Source organism: Aquarana catesbeiana, linkage group LG02 (assembly GCF_042186555.1).
Source record: "Aquarana catesbeiana isolate 2022-GZ linkage group LG02, ASM4218655v1, whole genome shotgun sequence".
Taxonomy (NCBI): domain Eukaryota; kingdom Metazoa; phylum Chordata; class Amphibia; order Anura; family Ranidae; genus Aquarana; species Aquarana catesbeiana.
In genome coordinates, this window is record NC_133325.1 from 563,180,126 (window position 1) to 563,198,962 (window position 18,837).

At 42.0% G+C, this 18,837-nt stretch overlaps 1 protein-coding gene across 2 annotated transcripts in view; it reads left to right on the top strand.

The window, feature by feature from the left end:
• The window catches only part of SYNRG (synergin gamma), a 130,220-nt gene that overhangs the window by 64,670 nt on the left and 46,713 nt on the right, over positions 1 to 18,837 (top strand). For both annotated transcript variants that reach the window (XM_073616056.1, XM_073616058.1), the window contains 2 exons: positions 444 to 568; positions 6,764 to 7,708. In XM_073616056.1, coding sequence (XP_073472157.1) covers positions 444 to 568; positions 6,764 to 7,708 — 1,070 coding nt within the window. The remainder of the gene's footprint in view (positions 1 to 443; positions 569 to 6,763; positions 7,709 to 18,837) is intronic.

Consider the following 18,837-nt stretch of genomic DNA (forward strand, 5'->3'; position numbering starts at 1 on the left):
TGAACTACTCAAGTGCTCAACAGCGCCCTGGTAGTTCATCGAGAACTACAAGCCAACAGTCGCAAAGGCTGGGATATGTGAATAAATGAGTCGGCCATGTAGGCGCTCTTTTTAAATAGTGACAACAGGTACGGAGAGAAGATCCCTGGGCCTGCTGTCACAGGTGGGGGGGTCAGAGAGCGAATGCAGGATCGGGAATATGTTACACGTTCCACCCTAAAAATGGGTGGAACATGTAACATGTTCCTGAAGGTGAACTTATCCTTTAAATATGACCAATGTTTTAATAATGATTATATCAATAGTTTACATAGTTTAGATATGTTACATTAAGCAGAGCTTTGAAATTGGTAATCTTTCTTAGCAGGCAGTATTTTGGAGATGTAAAATTATTGTGACATTGAGGGTTGTTTTTTTTGTTTTGTTTTTGTTTTTTTGCATAGTGCTCCAACTTTGCTTATGCCAGTGTCTGGGAAACAAGCACCTGTAGCTCCTCTGGTTGATAAATATGCTGCATTTAAAACAATAAATGTGGGCAGCAAACTGGAAAACACAAGTTCCTTCTCAGGTAAGGCCCATGTTTAAAAAAAATAAACTGCATAAGTATAACATTTTGCTCAAAGGAGTTTTTCAGGATTATTAACATATTACAACTGCTTCTCACTGTAGTCATTAGCTCTTCTGTATCTCCTGCTAACTGATTGCTATTGGTACTGCCCTTTCCCACTGGAACGTTTACCCAACTCTTAAGACTTTTATGAACTATAATATCTTCAACAATTGCCTTTGTCAGATAAGGAAATAGTTCTCCCAGTTGCAGATTGATTCAGGACACATATCAAATGTGTAAAAAGTTTAAATTTTTTTGGAAAATCCCTTTAAAGTGGAATTCCAACTTAACCTGAACTACCCTTTAAACTACCTCCACCTTTTGCCTTCTAACCTGTGTAAATAAGATGTATACACTACCACAAAGACATAACACTACCTATTTTCCACTTGCTCCAGTCCAGTCATGTGATCACCCCTGTGTTAGCAAACGGAGGCTGCAGGGGAGAGGAGGGAGCGCTCAGACAATTGCCAGTAAAGGCTGGAGTGATGACCTCACCCGAAGGCTTCAATTTTCCATCTGTTGTCAGCATTCCCTTCTCCCTTGAAGCCACGCTGGCTGACACATGACCATATCAGAGCAAACTGAAAGTAGGTAAGTATATACAGCTTTCCAAAACGTCTTTCAGGACAGCACCCGAGAGATCATGGCTCCTCCTCCCACAGGAAACACCTCATCAATTAAGTCTTTAATTGGAGTCCTCCACGTTGCCTCGTCAGTTTTTTTGTGTTTCCTCCAGCTGGAGGAACACCTCTGGTGGGAGCCATGATCTCTCAGGATTTCCCTGGGAGACACAGGTTCTCACCTGTTAGGTCTTTTTTGCTAGGAGAGTGAGCCTCCCACTTGCCTCCCAGATGGACGGTCCCGTGGGCTCCCTCTCCCGTGCTCGGGGAGAGCCTGTACGTCTGGGGGTGCTGCTTCCAATTTTTGGCCAGACAGGCGGCCGTCCTCCGTTCCCTGCTTTGCATTGGAGGAACGAACGTTGGCGGCCGCCATGTTTCTGATGGCAGAGGAGCGCCTCAGCCACGTCCTGTAATGGGAAGAAGCAGCACTTCCGGGTCGGCGCACGCAGCATTTCCGAACGCAAAGCGCAGAGGGAGAGAGCAGGGTCACCTCGTGCCTTATTTCCGGTTCCAGGTCAGCGCAGTGGCATTTTCAAATCTGGAACCGTTCGTTTCACCACGCGCCCGCAGACAGCTATGGATAGCGATGCAGCGGATAAGGGGGCAAGCCAAGGTGCCAGCAAGGCTAAGGTAAGGGACTGTGTCCTCTATTACCATGGGCCGTTTTCTCCTGGGGGGGGGGTTACTCACCATTTCCCCCCTTCCCCCACCACCCCCCCCTCCCTCCTCCATCCTTGGGAATGTATGTTGCAGTGGCTAGGTTTAGTATATCTGCCCTGCAGCAGGGGATTAGGTGGTGGTGGCTTGCTGGGCACATGGAAGTGAGATGTTATCTTCCTTAGTGCACCCGGGTGTCTTATTTGTGCTGTATGGCAGCCTTTTAAGCATGGTTCCATGTCTCTTTTCTGTTTGTCCAGGCCAAAGGTTCTGCCCAACCAGTCAAGTAAAGGTGCCCTGTCTGCAAAGAGAAATTAAGCGATGTTTGGACCAAAACGCTTTGTGCAGAGTGCATTACAAATTTGGTCAGAGAGGAGACTCCATCCTTATGTGGCGATTTGGTTACAACAATAAAGGATGAGCTCCGGGCCACCTTTCAAGCTTTTAGGTCAAACCTAAGAGAGGAACCAGGTCCCTCTAGGGATTCGCAGCCATCTTCAGAACCCCAGGGCGGCTCTAAAATAATTTTGGGGGGTCCAATATCCCAGGACGCTTCCCAAGGGTCCATTTCCCTCGCTCCGGAAGATGCAGATTCTGAGGAGGAGGAAAATGAATCAGATGCCGCTTCTAAATACAAATTGTCGCTAGAAGAGGTGGGAGGACTCCTGAAAGTAATCCATGCTACTTTGGGGATAAAAGAGGAAAAGAAGGAACTCTCCCTGCATGACCGCATGTATGCTGGTTTAGGAGATTCAAAAGGCCGTTCTTTTCCAGTCCATTCAGTTATCACTGATATGATTAAAAAAGAGTGGCTGGAACCTGAGAAAAAGCCTTTCTTTTCCCGGGCTCACAAGAAAAGATTTCCATTTGAGGAAAATCCGGATTCTATATGGAACAAGGTTCCAAAATTGGACTCTGCCTTTTCTCAGGTCTCTAAGTCTACGGACATCGCCTTTTGAGGATATGGGCACTCTGAAGGAGCCCATGGATAAAAGGATGGACCTGCTTCTTAAAAGAACCTGGCAATCAGTGATGCACAATCTGAAACCGGCAATGGCAACAACCTGTGTTGCAAGGAACTTAGATCACTGGGTTAACCAGTTGAAGGCCCATGTCATAGATTCCTCAAAACAGGAGATTCTGGACTCCTTTTCAACCCTGTCTGCAGCAATATCATATATTGCGGATGCGTCTTCGGAATCTATCCGCATGTCAGCGAGGTCAGCAGCTTTAACTAATTCTGCCAGAAGGGCCTTATGGCTGAAGACGTGGCCAGGGGATGCTGCATCTAAAAATAGACTGTGTGGTATTCCTTTTGCAGGTGATCTGCTATTCGGTTCGGAGCTAGAGTCCATTCTTGACCGTACGGCAGATAAGAAAAAGTCGTTTCCGGTTAAGAAAAAACAGGCGCAAACCCGTAAGCGTTTTTTCCGGCCCCAAAAAGGTCAGCAGGAAGGAAAAACGCAGGGCAAGAAGAAGTCATGGTCTTCTCAGAAGCCCAAAGGTAGGGGTGGAGTGCTCTTCAACCCTCCTACGACCTCCGGGAAACCACAATGACTCCTTCAAGGTCGGGGGAAGACTCCAGGAGTTTCTTCCTCAGTGGAGAGACATTTCTTCAAATCAGTTCATTGTATATATGCTCTCCCAGGGGTATGTGATAGAATTCACGGAAGAACCTCCAAAAAGATTCTTGGTGACAAATGTCCCAAGGGATGCAGTCAAGGCTTTCGCCATGAAGTCCCTAATTCAGGAACTGAAAAATCAGAAAGTCATTGTTCCAGTCCCGGCAGGGGAGTTCTTCCAGGGGTTCTACTCACATGTTTTTCTCGTTCAGAAACCTTCTGGAAAGTTCCGTCTTATCCTGAATCTCAAAATGCTGAACAAATCAGTAGAGTACAGAAGGTTTCGGATGGATTCCATATTTTCAGTAAGAAACCTCCTGTATCAAGGGTGCTACATGGCATCAATAGATTTACAAGATGCCTACCTCCACATCCCTATTGCCGCCAGGTCCCAGAAATATCTGAGGTTAGCACTGAAGGAAGGGAAGAAGGTGGTACATCTGCAATTCAGAGCAATCCCGTTTGGTCTGTCATCATCCCCAAGGGTGTTCACGAAAATAATGGCCGAAGCGCTGGCGCCTCTGCGTCTAGAGGGGATCTCAGTTATTCCTTATCTGGACGACCTGCTGTTTTTTGCTCAGACCAGAGAAGGTCTTCAAGAAAACTTGCTCAGAGCCCGTGTTCACCTAGAATCCATAGGGTGGATTTTAAACCTTCAAAAATCAAATCGGATTCCCTCACAGGAAGTGTTATTCCTGGGTTTCCGTATAAACTCTTTGGAACAAAAAATTTTTCTTCCAGAGGAAAAACAGAAAAAGTTGGTACAAGTGGTGTCACTGCTACAGTCCAATCAATTTCTGTCCATCAGGAAGGTCGTGTCAGCATTGGGAACCCTGACCTCTTCCATACCGGCCATCCAGTGGGCAAAGCTCCATTTCAGACCTCTGCAAAGTTTCCTGTTAATAACCTGGAATCACCAGCAGGATTCACTAGATTCACTAGTGAAGATCCCTACTTCAGTGAAAAGGAGTCTTTGGTGGTGGAAGAACCAGACAAGATATTCAGAGGGTCTGTTATGGTCCTTCCCAACCCAGGTGAGGTTGACAACCGATGCCAGTTCCTGGGGTTGGGGGGCTCATATGAACGGCCGGTGGGCCCAGGGCTCGTGGGCCACAAAAGATGCACTGAGGTCCTCAAATTGGAGGGAACTAAAAGCTATAGAGATAGCCTTACTGACCTTTGCGAAAGAAGTCCAGGGACAGCATACTCAGATCCTGTCAGACAACGCCACGGCGGTGGCCTACATAAAGAGACAGGGGGGAACCAGAAGCAAAGTTCTGCAAAGCCTAGCAAAAGGCATTCTAAGTTGGGCAGAGCTCCATACTCTGTCCTTATCCACGGTCCATTTAAAAGGGACCCTAAACAGAGTAGCGGACTTCCTAAGCAGGAACCAGGTATTAGAAGCGGAGTGGCAATTGAATCCAGAAGTCTTCCATTTGATAGTGCAGAAATGGGGGCGCCCAAGAATGGATCTCTTTGCCACCCAGGAAAACTCGCAAGTGTCTCGTTTTTTTTCTCCCTGAACAGGAACGAGGCATCACTGGGAGTGGATGCTCTGGCGCACAATTGGAAATTTCACCTCTGTTGCGCATTCCCCCCCCCCCCGTTTCAGCTTATCCCTCGGGTCATAGCAAAAATCAGGCAGGAGGATACAACAGTGATCCTCATCACTCCCTTCTGGCCCAAAAGGCCTTGGTTTTCATCCCTTTTTCAGATGCAACTAAAACCATCATGGCTCCTTCCGTTAAGGAAAGACCTTCTGTTACAAGGTCCTCTGCTTCACCAGGAAGTAGCAAAACTAAAGCTCACGGCCTGGCTACTGAGGAACAGCTCTTGAAGAGAAAAGGTTTCTCGGATAGGTTTGTTGGCTACCCTCCTATCCAGTAGAAAGAAGGTTACAAGAGCAATATATTCCAAAGTTTGGAAAGTCTTCAACTCCTGGTGCACAGCATCTGACCGATCACCAAAACAAACTTCTTCTGTTCTTGAGTTCCTGCAGGAAGGAGCGGACAAGGGCCTAGCGGTCAGCGGCCTAGAATTGCCAGCCCTTGTCATGCAATCGAAAACTCAGCCCGCACTCCATCCACTATGAGTGATCTATGAATTGACTTATTTGTATAGTTCCATATTTTTGATATGCCATTTTTTATTTTGTATTGCACTATACTTTTTTATTATTGCGTTATATATTCATTCATTTTGCACAAATTTTGATGAGTTGTACATTATGACATTTGTTAGCGTTTATCATATGTGTTTGTTGTCATTTAAGGGGACAGCGCACTTTCTTTTATTTGTTTGATAATATTTAGAACTTGGTATTCCGGTTTATTAAGATGCAGCAGTTTCAATACTTTTACAACCAAACGTGAGGTTTTTCCTTTACAAACGGGTCGAATGTGCCTGTCTATGAATTCTGAATGATCTCAGAAGCCTGCAAACTAATGCAGTCGACAAACCCAAATCCTCTTGAAACTGTCCCTTAGAGTACTTTTGCTTCCAGTAACATAAGGCTGGCGATAAAGGTGCCAATCTTGGCCAGTGATTCAATCTGTTAATGGACAGGCTGAATGTACCAAGTTGATCAATCGATTGATCAACTTGGGTACAACCAGCCTGCTGGATTTTCGGTCTATTGGTAGCGGTTGCTAAAGCCGCTAGCGATAATCACTGTCTTTTCCCGGGGAGAAGACAATGGCCCGGTAGGAAGGATTCCTGCATCAACACTGTCTGTGGTTACAGGAAAGAAAGTCACTCCATGTATGGCCGGTCTTAGTAGTTCCTTTTTTCAAAGGTATTGCCCTGATATGTTCATAGCTCCAAATAAAAGGTAAACCTTTTTTGATTTCTGGCTAAAAGTATATGCAAGCTTGTGCTTTTCAAGTCTGTAGCCACCTTGTAGGTTTAAACTGAACACAGGTTAACTTTTTAAGGTGCACATACTGCCTGTCTTCAGGGGTTGGTTTAAACTATTACAGCCTGTTTTTGTGTGTGTGTGTTTTTTGTTTTTGGGGACACAACCCCCAATGCAGTCTTCTAATTTTTAAAAGAAAAGGCCCTGCCGAGATGTAGACACCACAACATGTATGATACTTTTGTTAACCAGAAAAACCTCTGATTTAGTTTGCTTCTGAATATACCCATTGGTCTCAGTAAGTCCTCCTTAAAAAAGCAGATTATGTTCATGTACATACAACCTATGTTGTAGTATTCTTATTTTCTATTTATTTTTATATGTTTTCATTGTGCAGGAGATGGCTTTGCAGACTTCAAATCTTCTTCAGCAGATGATGGATTCACAGACTTTAAAACAGCAGACAGCATATCTCCTTTAGACACTCCGTTGAGAGAAACTCAGATGTCTCTTGGATTTCATACTGGCCCTACCCAGAAATCACCTACTCAACTGAAACCCTCATCTGATCTTTCATTTTGCTCTGTGACAAGCAATGCTTTTCCAAAAACATTCCATGCACCCAAGCCCGTGTCATTGCCTGTGCCTACACTTTCATTAGCAGCATCTTCATTACCATTATCATCATCATCATCCACATATGTTTCTGTCTCAGCTGTGCCTGCTAAAAGTTCCTCCTTATTTGATGATTTTGGAGACTTTACACTTTTTGGAGGGCCAGCCAGCGCTACATCTGCTGGTAGCCAAAATGACTTTACTGACTTCTTGACAAGTAATAGCATTTCTGCCGAACAAAAAACTGGAGACAAATATGAAGCTTTCAAGCAGGAATCAAATACAATTGACCCAGTACGCTCTACAGGTTTAAACCAAAACCTTCAAACCACTTCAGCATCCAGTAACAAATATGATTTGTTTGAGCAGCTTTCTCTGGACAGTTCTTGCACAGGGTATGATGAATCTAAAGATGCTGCCAGTCTCCCTAAAGACAGTGACTTCACATTCCAGTATGACAAATTCACCACCGCTGAGAGCAACTCTGAAAAATCTTTTGTGGACAAGTTTGCTGCTCTCAAGCAAACCAAAGAGGACTCAGTCTCTATTAAGTCCTTAGACCTTCCTTCGATCGGTGGCAGCAGCTTTGGGAAGGATGACTCTGAAGATGCACTTTCTATCCAGTTTGACATGAAGTTGTCAGATTTGGGCGGGGAATTGAAGCATGGTATGTCTGATAGTTCTCTGGATTTGCCAACGGTTAGTGGTCAGCATCCGCCTGCCGCAGGTGAGGAACTGGTTAGATTGCTTTGGTGAAGGTGACTTGGCTGTAGACTAAACTAGATACCACATATTTGTGAGCTTTATGCGGTGGCAGTTTCTCTTTTTCCTTCATATCATATATTCCTTATATATCATACAGTGGCAGATATCCCATGTGCACAGTATTACAGTAACTCCTTTTAGACATTTATTTAGCATGTATTCTATAATTATTTACAATTGAGTTGGCAGAACAGGGTAGATCATTTATAGCTATAGAGAGAAGAGGAGTGTGAGAGTGTAATTTGTTTACATTTATTTTTGTGATGTGAAACACTTCAGTATTATATAGAAGCTGCATTTGTGCAATTGCTTCTGTTACATTCAGTGGAATGTGCAATACTTGCCTAGCTGTGGTAACCTTTAACTGAATATGACCTGGCTCAAAATATGGTGGTGCTTGCTTGTACTTGTTTTGGACTTTAAATTGATTCTGCAGAGCACTTTGAAATCTATGCTAATGTGGCAGGTGGCTTCAACTTGCAAAGTTGAACCTTTTAAAGTGGTTGCAAATCCTCTCATATACCCAGTGAAGTGACTGGCCTCAGGTGATACACCAATATTAAACAAATCCTCCTATATACATTTTAATTGTTTATCTGCAGTCTTCTCTTCCCTACACCCCTTCAAAAGGGCAGAATCTTATTAAAATGTTAGTATTACAGAGGAGGGAGAGGAGAGTTGCAGTTTGTGAGAGCTGATTGCAGGAAAGGCACATACCCTCCTCCACACAGCAAACCGGAGTGAAGGAAGGATACAGAGCTGTGTTCTGAATAGACAAGCTGCGGTGCTGAGCTCCCTCCCCATCACAAATTAATTTCATGTGTTTGGAAAACTTCTCAGACGTTAGACATGTTGATAACAGAGAAACGAAGCACCAGAGAGAAATGACACTTGGAGCTCTGGAGAGAGATGAGTAGACACTACAGATATACAGGATGTGTGTTGTTGTAAGATTTCATAACTGAGGTTTACAACTACTTTAAACTCTGCTCCCTCTTGGCACCAAGCCCCTCCTCGTATCATTTACCTGTCAGATACCAGAACCCTAGTGGGCAAGAGGTGGACTAAGTCCCAGGAGGTGTAAGGCTTAATCTAATTTTAACAGATGTCGACGCCTTATGTATTCATTGGGCGTAAAATCGTTAGAGCTCCATGGAAAAGTGTGGAACGATTTGAAGACTAACACTGGTACTTGCAGGTAGTTCTGTTTTTGTTACCCTCAAAATATTACAGGCCAGGTCAAGTTCACTTTTAATTACTTAATAGCTATCGAGAAGCAGTGTCTTTTTTTAGTGGACAAGCTTTGCAAACATTCCTTCCAACATCAGGGAGGACCTTTCCAGTTTGAGATCTAAGGACCAGCTAAGAACATTTTAGGAACAACTTTACATGCTCAAGCTGTAAACAGAATAAAAATGTGGGGGAAAAAAAATCAAATCCTAAAGGTGGCTAGAGGTTTTTTTGCTCTCCCCTAAATTTCCCATCTTATCTGTCTATCTGATGTTTACTGGAGTACCTCTGTAAGATTTACAGATAAATGAAATTACAATTTTTAAGTAATTAATTTATGAACTAATTTAATTTATCCTAACTTAACAGACTTTCGTCAGTATTTATTTTTTTGTTGTTCAGATTTTTATTTTAAAAAGTGCCAAAAATGCTTAGTGTCAAAAAGATAGCTCCTGCCAGCTGTTCTGTAAGCAACTGCACTTCTGAAAATGACAGCCGCAGCAGTATTCCAGATCTAAAGTTTACAATAACTTATATTACATAATCTTTCAATCATTTTTTTTTCTGATCTGTCCCCCATGGGACAAAGTACATGGGGTACTTTGTCACATGCAGCTACTGTAGGAGCTTTCTATGTCTAGTTTTGAGGTCTGACCCCACCTCCCTTTACCGTCCTGCAAATGCTGATCCAACAACAACTAGGAAGGAAATGGCTGCTTCTTAACAGCAGCCTATTTCAGCTGTGAGCACTTTCCACAGACAAGTAACTGCAGACAAAATGCAAAGGCATGAGGAAGGGGGAGCATTTTGCCTCTGCATTCCCTCTTGTCATTGCTTGTTTGGGGAAAGTGCTGAAAACTGAGATAAGCTGCCGCTTTGAAGGAGCCATTTCCTTCCTAGCTGCTGTTAAATCGGCCATGGCAGGAGGAGAAGAGAGGCAAGGTGGCAAACAAAAAAAAAACCCAACCTCAAAAGCACTCTTGGTTGTGTTTCTTTGTTTTAACACCTTTCTTTGACACTTGACTTGTTACTAGACACTATGGTCTGCATGTAAAATGTACGGAAAATATAAAAGCATGATGCAAAGGCAAGAAATTAAGGAATTCATATGCTGAATACTATCTTCATATGTGTTAACCAGATTTGGTGCCTTTAAAAGGTATTTGCCCACTTGGAAGTTTTTATGTTTTATTGTCATAAAACATTAACGCACAGTGGATTTGAAGCCCGAACTCCATGCAGATATTAAAGACACAAACTAATGCCGCACTGTATTGATTAACGCAAGCACTGAAAGTACTAAGGGTGGGAGATGCAGCATAAGGAGCCCATCAGGGCAGAGTGATGGAGAGTAAAATTTGTCAGTCTGCTGCTTTACCTTCACTCTCTGGCCACAGGCTTAGAAAAGAATGAGACACCAGATGCGTCCCACCTCTTGGACAAGGCAAAAAGCCTGGTCTCTTATGTGCCCGGTTTACACCACTGTGTTGCAGTGTTGTGCCGGTATGATGCTCTGAAAAAAACGTCTGCACGCAATACTTTATTTTTACACTGCATAGCCAGCATTTTACTTTTATGAGATGTCTGTGTGGCATCTCAATAAGGTTAGTTTTAAAAGAAAATTAAAATAATAAGTAAGCTGTGTGATCCGCTGAGCTCAGCGCATCATCACTGCGCTGATCTCAGCTGGATCACACCACCCACCAGCCTCTGTGCTGCTGGAGTGAACCAGCCCTAAGACCCCTTTCACACTGGGGCACGTTGCAGGTGCTACTGCGCTAAAAATAGCGCCTGCAAAGCGTCCTGAAAGAGCCACTGCTGTGTCTCCAATGTGAAAGCCCCCAGGGGCCTTTAACACTGAAGCAGGGCGCAGGCAGGACGGTGAAAAAAATCCTGCTAGCAGCATCTTTGGAGCGGTGTGTATACACCGCTCCTGCCCATTGAAATCAATGGGGCAGCGCAGCTATACCGCCGGCATAGCGCTTTGCGGTGGTTTTAACCCTTTCTCGGCTGCTAGCAGGGGGGTAAAACCGCCGCTAAAAAGACAGTAAAGCGGCGCTAAAAATAGCGCCATTTTACCGCCGGCGCCCGCACTACCCCACCGTGTTAAAAGGGCCCAAGTGTTACTGAACTGCAGCAAAGAAAAAAAACAAAAGTCATTTGCCCCTTCAGACAGGATGGTGCTGTGTGTGCAAATCTTTTGATAAGTAAAGCTGCTTTCGTTTGTTTCATTTGCCTATTTATTTATATTTTTTTTGCTAATCGGCAGAAACATTCTTTCATCTCAAAGTGAGAACAGATCTCTGAAAAATAATTTAAATTAATTACAGTGAAAAAAGAAAAACCCAGAATACCTGTCTGCATTAGTATGTGTCCCCTTTAAGTAGTATTTATTGCATTCGCCTTTGGCAACAATTCCAGCATTGAGTCTGTGTGGATAGATCTGTATCAGCTTTGCACATTGTGTTGCACAGGCATCCTGAGTGAATATCCATTTTTGAGTTCAGCCACATATTCTCTCTTGGATTGGCATATAAACCCTGTCTTTACCATTCCAAGGCAATAACATTTTTAAGCAATTCTTATGTAGTTTGGGTACTTAAGCAGCTCATAGATTTTGCATTTTTCTTTCCTTTTACCAAGGAAAGAAAATCACCAGATTCCCCCATCAACACAGTCAGTGTTAATGAGGGAATCCCTCCTGCAGCACTATTGTGTTCTGCCTGCGGGGAGCCTTCCCAGCTAGCAGAACACAATAATTACTGCTAGCCTCTATAACCACCAGCAGTAATCGCATGTAAAAAATCAGATCTGCTGGTTGTACCCAAGTCAATCAATGGATCCACTTGGGTGCAATCAGTTTGGCCATAAATGGATGCATCTCTGTCGGTCCCTGCTGAACTGGCCAAGATTTGTTGCATCTATGGTCGGCTTTATACTTGAAGTCACCATCTTGCTAGAAGACCTATTGAGTTTTTTTTTTTTTTTTTTTTCTTTTCGTATGTTCTGTCTCACGAAGCTGTGACTGATGAAACACCCAGCTTCTGCACAATCTTGAGGCACCCCATTCTAAAATGTAAAAACCTAAACTACTAGTTTACCACACACATAGCACACTCAACATTAGATGTGATTTATTCTTACAAAGCAAATACATCTTTTCACATTGGTACCGACTAGTACATCTCCCTCACTCAGCTAATGTGACCCCAGTGATGACCGAGGCAGGGGATGGGTAAACAAGGATGCAGTGCAGGCGATCGATGTCCTCCTTATCAACCAATAACAACATTGGTCGTTAGGATGCCCGTGGCTGGAGCACATTGAAAACCTGTGGCTTTGTGCAACTGAAAGGCAGGCTCCATCCACCCACTGACTTGTATACAATTTTTAGGCATTTTCCCAAGGCACCTTCGTTGAAAAAGGCTGCCCTAGATTTGGGCTTCAAGTGTAGCTATATGAAAAAAAAAAAAATTTTTTTTTAAAAAGCAGGAATGCTCATTATTGCAGTAGAGGCATGCTAAGTCTCTTCTGCAATAAAACAAACTTACCTGCCTTTTTAAAAACGTCTTTAGAATGTACATTCACTGCGCACCTCAGTGCTGGAATGATGAACCCTCATGCGCATGCATGGGAGTGATCTCATTCTCCCTGGCCAATTTAAGACGGTTCACTGTTTGGAAATTGCAGCATTCTTTAAAGCAAACCACTTAAAAGCTATAAGTATAGCATGTACAGCTTTTTATCCTTGTGTATTATTTTGCTCCAAGTACCTTGGTTAATGACAGTGTTTTTGTTCCAGTGGTCTCAAACAGGCGGCCAGCTGTTGTGAAACTACAAGTCCCATCATGCCTCTGCCAGTGGGAATCATGCTTGTAACTGTCAGCCTTGCAATGCCTCATGGGACTTGTAGTTTCGCAATAGCTGGAGGGCCGCCAGTATGAGACCCCTGAAGCTCTGTGCTGTACTATAAAGCTTAAGAAGTGTTTGGTCAAATTGGGCATGTAGGATTTTTTTTTTGTATAGCATCAATCACTTTCATGGAATAATCAAAAGCCCATCTCTCCAGCAGTGTAATTCAGATTTTTGTATATGATCTTGCATTGATCCAACATTCTGGAGTTCTTTTTCTGTCCTAAGAAGGGTATTGGCTCTGTTATGATGGGCCCAGACTTGCTAACCCTTTATTTGCTGACATAGGAATTAAATTGGTTCTGTGGCTAGTTAATTTCTTATAATGTATTGAGTGAATCAAATCACAGATCATGGAGCTGGAAATTGGCAGATAATGTGAGCTGCCAGATCCCAAGTTGCAAGCTTTTGTGATGACTTTGATCCCTTCTTCAGGCTTTATTCGTATGTACTCTGCCAGTTCAAACATGAGTTCTTAAAGCGGAACTTAACCCTCCTATTGTTTACAGCCAAGGAAGCTGCCTCAGTTTGATCTGTAGTTGCCATGGTACTGCACATGTGATCAGTTATGATACTGGCCATTTCATGGTTTGACAGTTTGGTTGAGAACATGCCTTCACTATACAGTATCTGTTTTTGGAAACTGTTAAATCGATGGGTTTAGTTCCACTTTAATGTGATGTCAGCAGATCTGAATTTTAGTGGACTCCACACATTAAACTCATCTGTAAAATGGGGGAGGACGCTGACAAGTTTGGCGTTATGTTTACCAGACCATATACAGTATTGGTATTTTAATTGGCTCAAAATATATATATATTTTTTTGTTTTTAAATGCTGTGTCTTAAAAATTCTGCTACCATACTCAGACGATGATCATATTATCTCTGTGAGTTTGTATTTTGACATATAACAATTTAACAACAATATTCTAGACAAATCTGTATATTGGGCAATATATCTAAACATAATTCTGTTAAATGTATGGCATATATGTTCCTCTCACTTATTTGGTATTTCTAGGGCTCTTGTGAATGTTTTCTTCTCTGGCTCTGTTCTAAACAGTAATCATGCCTGTCTTTTCATTTGTGTACTGTAAGATCCCATTAACTTTTTTCTTGTTTTTGCCAACGTACATTTGTGTGCAACTCATTCTATGTGACAATGTTATGTTTTATTTTAATTTGGCTTTCATTGGTCTTTGTTTTCCTCTTCCACACCATGGTTTATCATGGGCTTTCTGTATGAAGATCCCATCTCTTTTAATATTCTAGTAGTGTTCTACCTCATAATGGCAAGCAAGTCATTACCTACTCTACTGCATCCTTACCCCTACCTTGTGTTACTTGCAGCAGAAGTCACAAATACTCTATTCAGTTAAAGTGTTACTAAACCCATAACAGTAAAATCAATCTGTATATGCAGTAAAGCATGCTTGTTATACTTGCTGTGGAACCTAAGGGGTTAATCCCCTGTATTGTGTAAAAAGGCTGTTTTGATCCTGTCTTCTCTGATCCTCCCCTTCTTCCACGTTCTCCAATCCATCCCCTGATAGTACAGAGCCTTTGGAGTCACACTGCACGTGCTCAGTTTGGTGTGTATTGCTAGAGAGATTTTTTTTTCTTGACAGGGTGCATGTGATCGACACAGGGCCAATCAGCACTGTCCAGACACAGGGTCAGGGGTCCTGCACCCTCATAGGACAGTCAGAGTAGAATGAAAACTCCTCCTACAAGCTTTAACTGGAGATTGATAGAAGTGATACAACTGCTATATACTGCTGATGAGGAAAGGTGTTTAGCAGTTTAGATGTACTAAAATAATTGCATTTCCATGTTCTGTGTACTGTGGGAGACCAGATATAGTGAATGCAGGGTCCTGGGTTTAGTAGCACTTTAAGTGGCATCAGTTGCCAGCATCAGGTGTATATTATAGCCAAAAGGGTATGTCCCATTGTGTTTCTACCCTGATAGTGGTTACAACTAAAAAAGGTTCCCATAGACCCCATACACACTATTAGATTTTCTGCAGATTTTTGTTTTCATTGTTACCAAAACCGTATAACATGAGGTCAAACCTTGAGAGTTTCAATTTGTATGCAATTAGGCAGGCCCTTGCACTACATGGTTTTGGTAAATCTGCAGAAAATCTAATAGTGTGTATGGGGTCTCAGAGGTGATTCAGAAGGTCAATAGTTTGATGCCGAAAGGGATTGGTGCCATCAGCCATAAACATTTACAGAAAAATTAGAAACCTTTTGTCTGACCTTGCCATTTGTAGTGGACCAGAACACAAGGCATAAGGTCCAACAGAAAATCTTAAAGCTGCAATGATGTCACTCCCACACATGAGCCCTGAAGTCATGGCCGCGGCATGGAGCTCTGAAGGAATGGCACTGATATACCATTCCTTCAGACCGCATGCACCGGTGATGTTGCCAACTGTTGCTCACAAGAATATCTCCTAAACAGTGCACATTTAGGAGTTATTCATTTAACCTACAGGTAAGCTTACCTGTAGGTAAAAATAAAAAAAATACAGTTTACTACCACTTTAAGTTTAACAAGGCGTATGCCACCTCATGGAATTTGCTCTCGTACCTAAAATGTACATTTTTACTGAGTGCTGGGAGTACAGCCATCATTATTCTCCTGGCACTCTGACAGGATCAATGCTTTTCTCACACATCAGCTACTCTGCCTGCCCTCTCCTCTCCACTGTCCATTTACAGATTACTTTGATTTTGTAAATGGGTTCACATAATACAAAAGTGCTCTGTGATTAGGTAAGAGGAGAGGAGGGGTGGGCAGAGTTTCTGCATATGGGACCCAGATGTCCAGCATCAGAATGCTGGAAGTATAATGGCTGTACTCCCAGCACTGAGCAGAAATGTAAATTGTAAGAAAAAAACATAAGTCCAGAGGAGAGCATACACCTCATTGGACCTAAGCCATTGTAAACCAGCACTTTTTTTAAAAGTGACAGAGTTGCTCAAGGTTCTTTTTAACATTACGGTACAATGGTAGAGTACCCCAATCAATATTGGAGGCCACAATGCCTTACCCTTTTAGCTACATGGGTAATTTTTTGTTTTTCTGTTGATTGGAAAGATGAGGTTCAGTGAATCCCTGCACCAACTGCAGTACCATGTAGGAAATTCCAGGACTTGGTGTAATGCCTCGGGATTAACTCAAGTTCAGCATCCTTATAGCCTTGGGCACTTCTACCTGTGTTTCTAGCTTTAGCAGTGGGCACGATAGAACCAATGCACTCATCACCCTTGGGTAGTTGTGTGATGCACTACTGCCTTTGTGGTTTGATTTAACATATAAATAACACAGAGTGATATGGTACTTCACTTTTTTTTTCTTTATACAAGTAGTAGTGCTTTCTCCTACTATTGAATTTTTACAGTCAGGTGAAATCTTTTTAAAAACTAGCCCAGATTATCCTTGTATCATTGGTTTTGCTTTCAATTATGCCGTGTTGTGTTTCTGCATTTAAAATATTTTTTTTCATTGTCTTGCCGTGGTAATATCAATGATTATGAAATCATCATTTGCATTTTTATCATTTTTTTTTTCTTTCAAATGTAAAATTTATACAGATATTTAATATGCTCTAGTCTGTGCTTTTATTCCTGCATTCCATTGTTTGAAGCTTTCCGTTACTCCACCTCCCTTCCGTCCAATGCTATTACAGTATTGTTTTGCCAAACCAGATCCATTCATTTTTCATTCATTACTTGTTTTTCTGCCATTTTTTTGTTTGGCGCAGTTTCAGCTTTTTGTTACCAGTGTGGTTTTGTTTTTGTTTCTGCTTGCTGTCGGCCATGTTGTTTTTATGGTGCCTTTTGGCTTTCCATACTGTGTGTGCTGTTCTTTTGGAACATTCCCTTGTTTTGAATTTTTAAATGCCATGACATGGTTTTTTTTGTTTTTTTTGTTTTGGTTTTTTTTTTGTTTTCTTTGAGCTATTTATAAAAGCCAATATTGGTGAAAAATCCGTTAATATGCACTGTATTTATGTATTTATTTAAGGAGGTTTTTGTAATATCTTACGTTATTTAATGAGGATGCGTATTTATTTATTCTGTTCTTTGGACCACACAGTGTTATCTTTTGTTCCTGTTTACTCATAGAAGAGGGTCAGTTTATGTACTTGTTTGTTACCCCATTTAGGAGACAGTTCTTGCCTTGTCTCAGAGTTCATCTGTTTCATGATATCTTGAAGATTCTGATGTATGTTGAATTGACAGAGCATGGAAGAATTTGCTTCGAAATAGCATAATTGTGTTGAAGGAGCCCTTGTTCCCAGATAGGTCACTATTGTTGAACCATAAATGCTGTTTAATGTGTTTCCTTTTTTCTGATCATAAATAAATTGCAATAGTTCTGAAGCTACTTGGCGTGTGCTGCTGTTTTTTTCTTCTTCACGCTGTTCCTCTAAATAACCTACAGTCATGGTTTTTATACATTCTAATACCCTAAAACCACCTACAGTTTGCAACAATCTAACTATGAATAATGTGTCAATCAAGTATAATTCTGCACATTGACGCTACAGACCAATTTTTTTGCTATACTTTTGTAAGCTGAATAAATAGCAAAATGATCATGTACATTCAACCTTTTGAACAACACTCTTGTTGTATAGCTGAATACTGATGGTTTTAAAGGCTTCTTGCACTTCCAGTGGGAGGTATAGTTTGCTAACTGTGGAAAAGGTGATGGCAGCTGCCTTTTTTTTTTTTTTTTCATCGGAGCCTCTCCATTAAAGAGTGTCAGAATGTTTTTCAACCCTTCTTTTTTTTTTTATTTGTGTTTACAGCTTTGTTTTAAATATTTTTAAAACGCACCCTAGAAACAAATATTTAACAGAAAGTGCTTCCAAACACGGAACAATGTGGGCTTTTTAATAAGTCAGTCCAGTAAAAGCTCACTTTTAGACTGCCCTCCTCTAATTGATCCTCCATACAGAAATCTAGATAAATGGGGGGTGTCCCCTCTGAGTCATTCAGCTAAATGTGTGTTTTGAACAGGCAAGAGCAGTTTCTAGTAGATCGGTCGGACTGCCGATCTCCAGGAATTAATTGCTGGAGTAGCAATCAAATGCTATATAGATGGAACAAATTGTTTCCTGTGGTGTATGCTAGACGGGTAACTCGTAGTAGAGATTTAATTGAGCAGGATCACAAATACTCCTCCTGTTTAGTGATTTAATATTACATGCAGTTTATTTAATCTGTTTGCACATGGTAAAGCTTTACCAGTAAAACAAAGCTTTAATAAATAGAGCGCTTCATACCTGTCACACATAAAAATACTTTTTTTTTTTTTTTTTTTAACATGCTGTGCTCCAAAATTATTGATAAATAGCTAAATAAGCTGTCTGTTTTTCCCTGAAAGAGGACCCTATTTCCTGTAAAGGCAACCAGTCACCACTGTTCTCTTCTTACAAGCAGGGCAATCAGCAATTCAAATTACACAGCTTGCTGTAATATACAGAGTACTGGAGTTTTTATTATTGTGCTCTCAGCTGCTGCTTTACTATTCTAATTCTTGGAATTGGGTTTTCATATTGCTTCACCAACAAACCACCCACAATGCCTCCCCCACATGCCGCTCTGCTTCAGCCACATTGTCAAAAAGGACAGCACCCTGTGCCCAGCAGTACAGTAAGTTTACAGCTCACCACCAGGCAACAAAGTAATGGAGCTGTCATACTGCTTGCTGCAACAATAATAGAAGAACAGGGAGGAGTGAACAAGCAAGAGTGTAAAGCAGGGTAACCATGACCGAGAATTGGTTGGTTCAGTGAGAACCGGCTGACTTTGGATCTGTGTGTACCGCTGACTGTCTAATGGCCGACTTCTGTCAAATGGTCATGCTGGAAAACCAGCATGCAATCAGCATTTGTAGCCAATGACTGCAAGCGCTGATCTTTGTA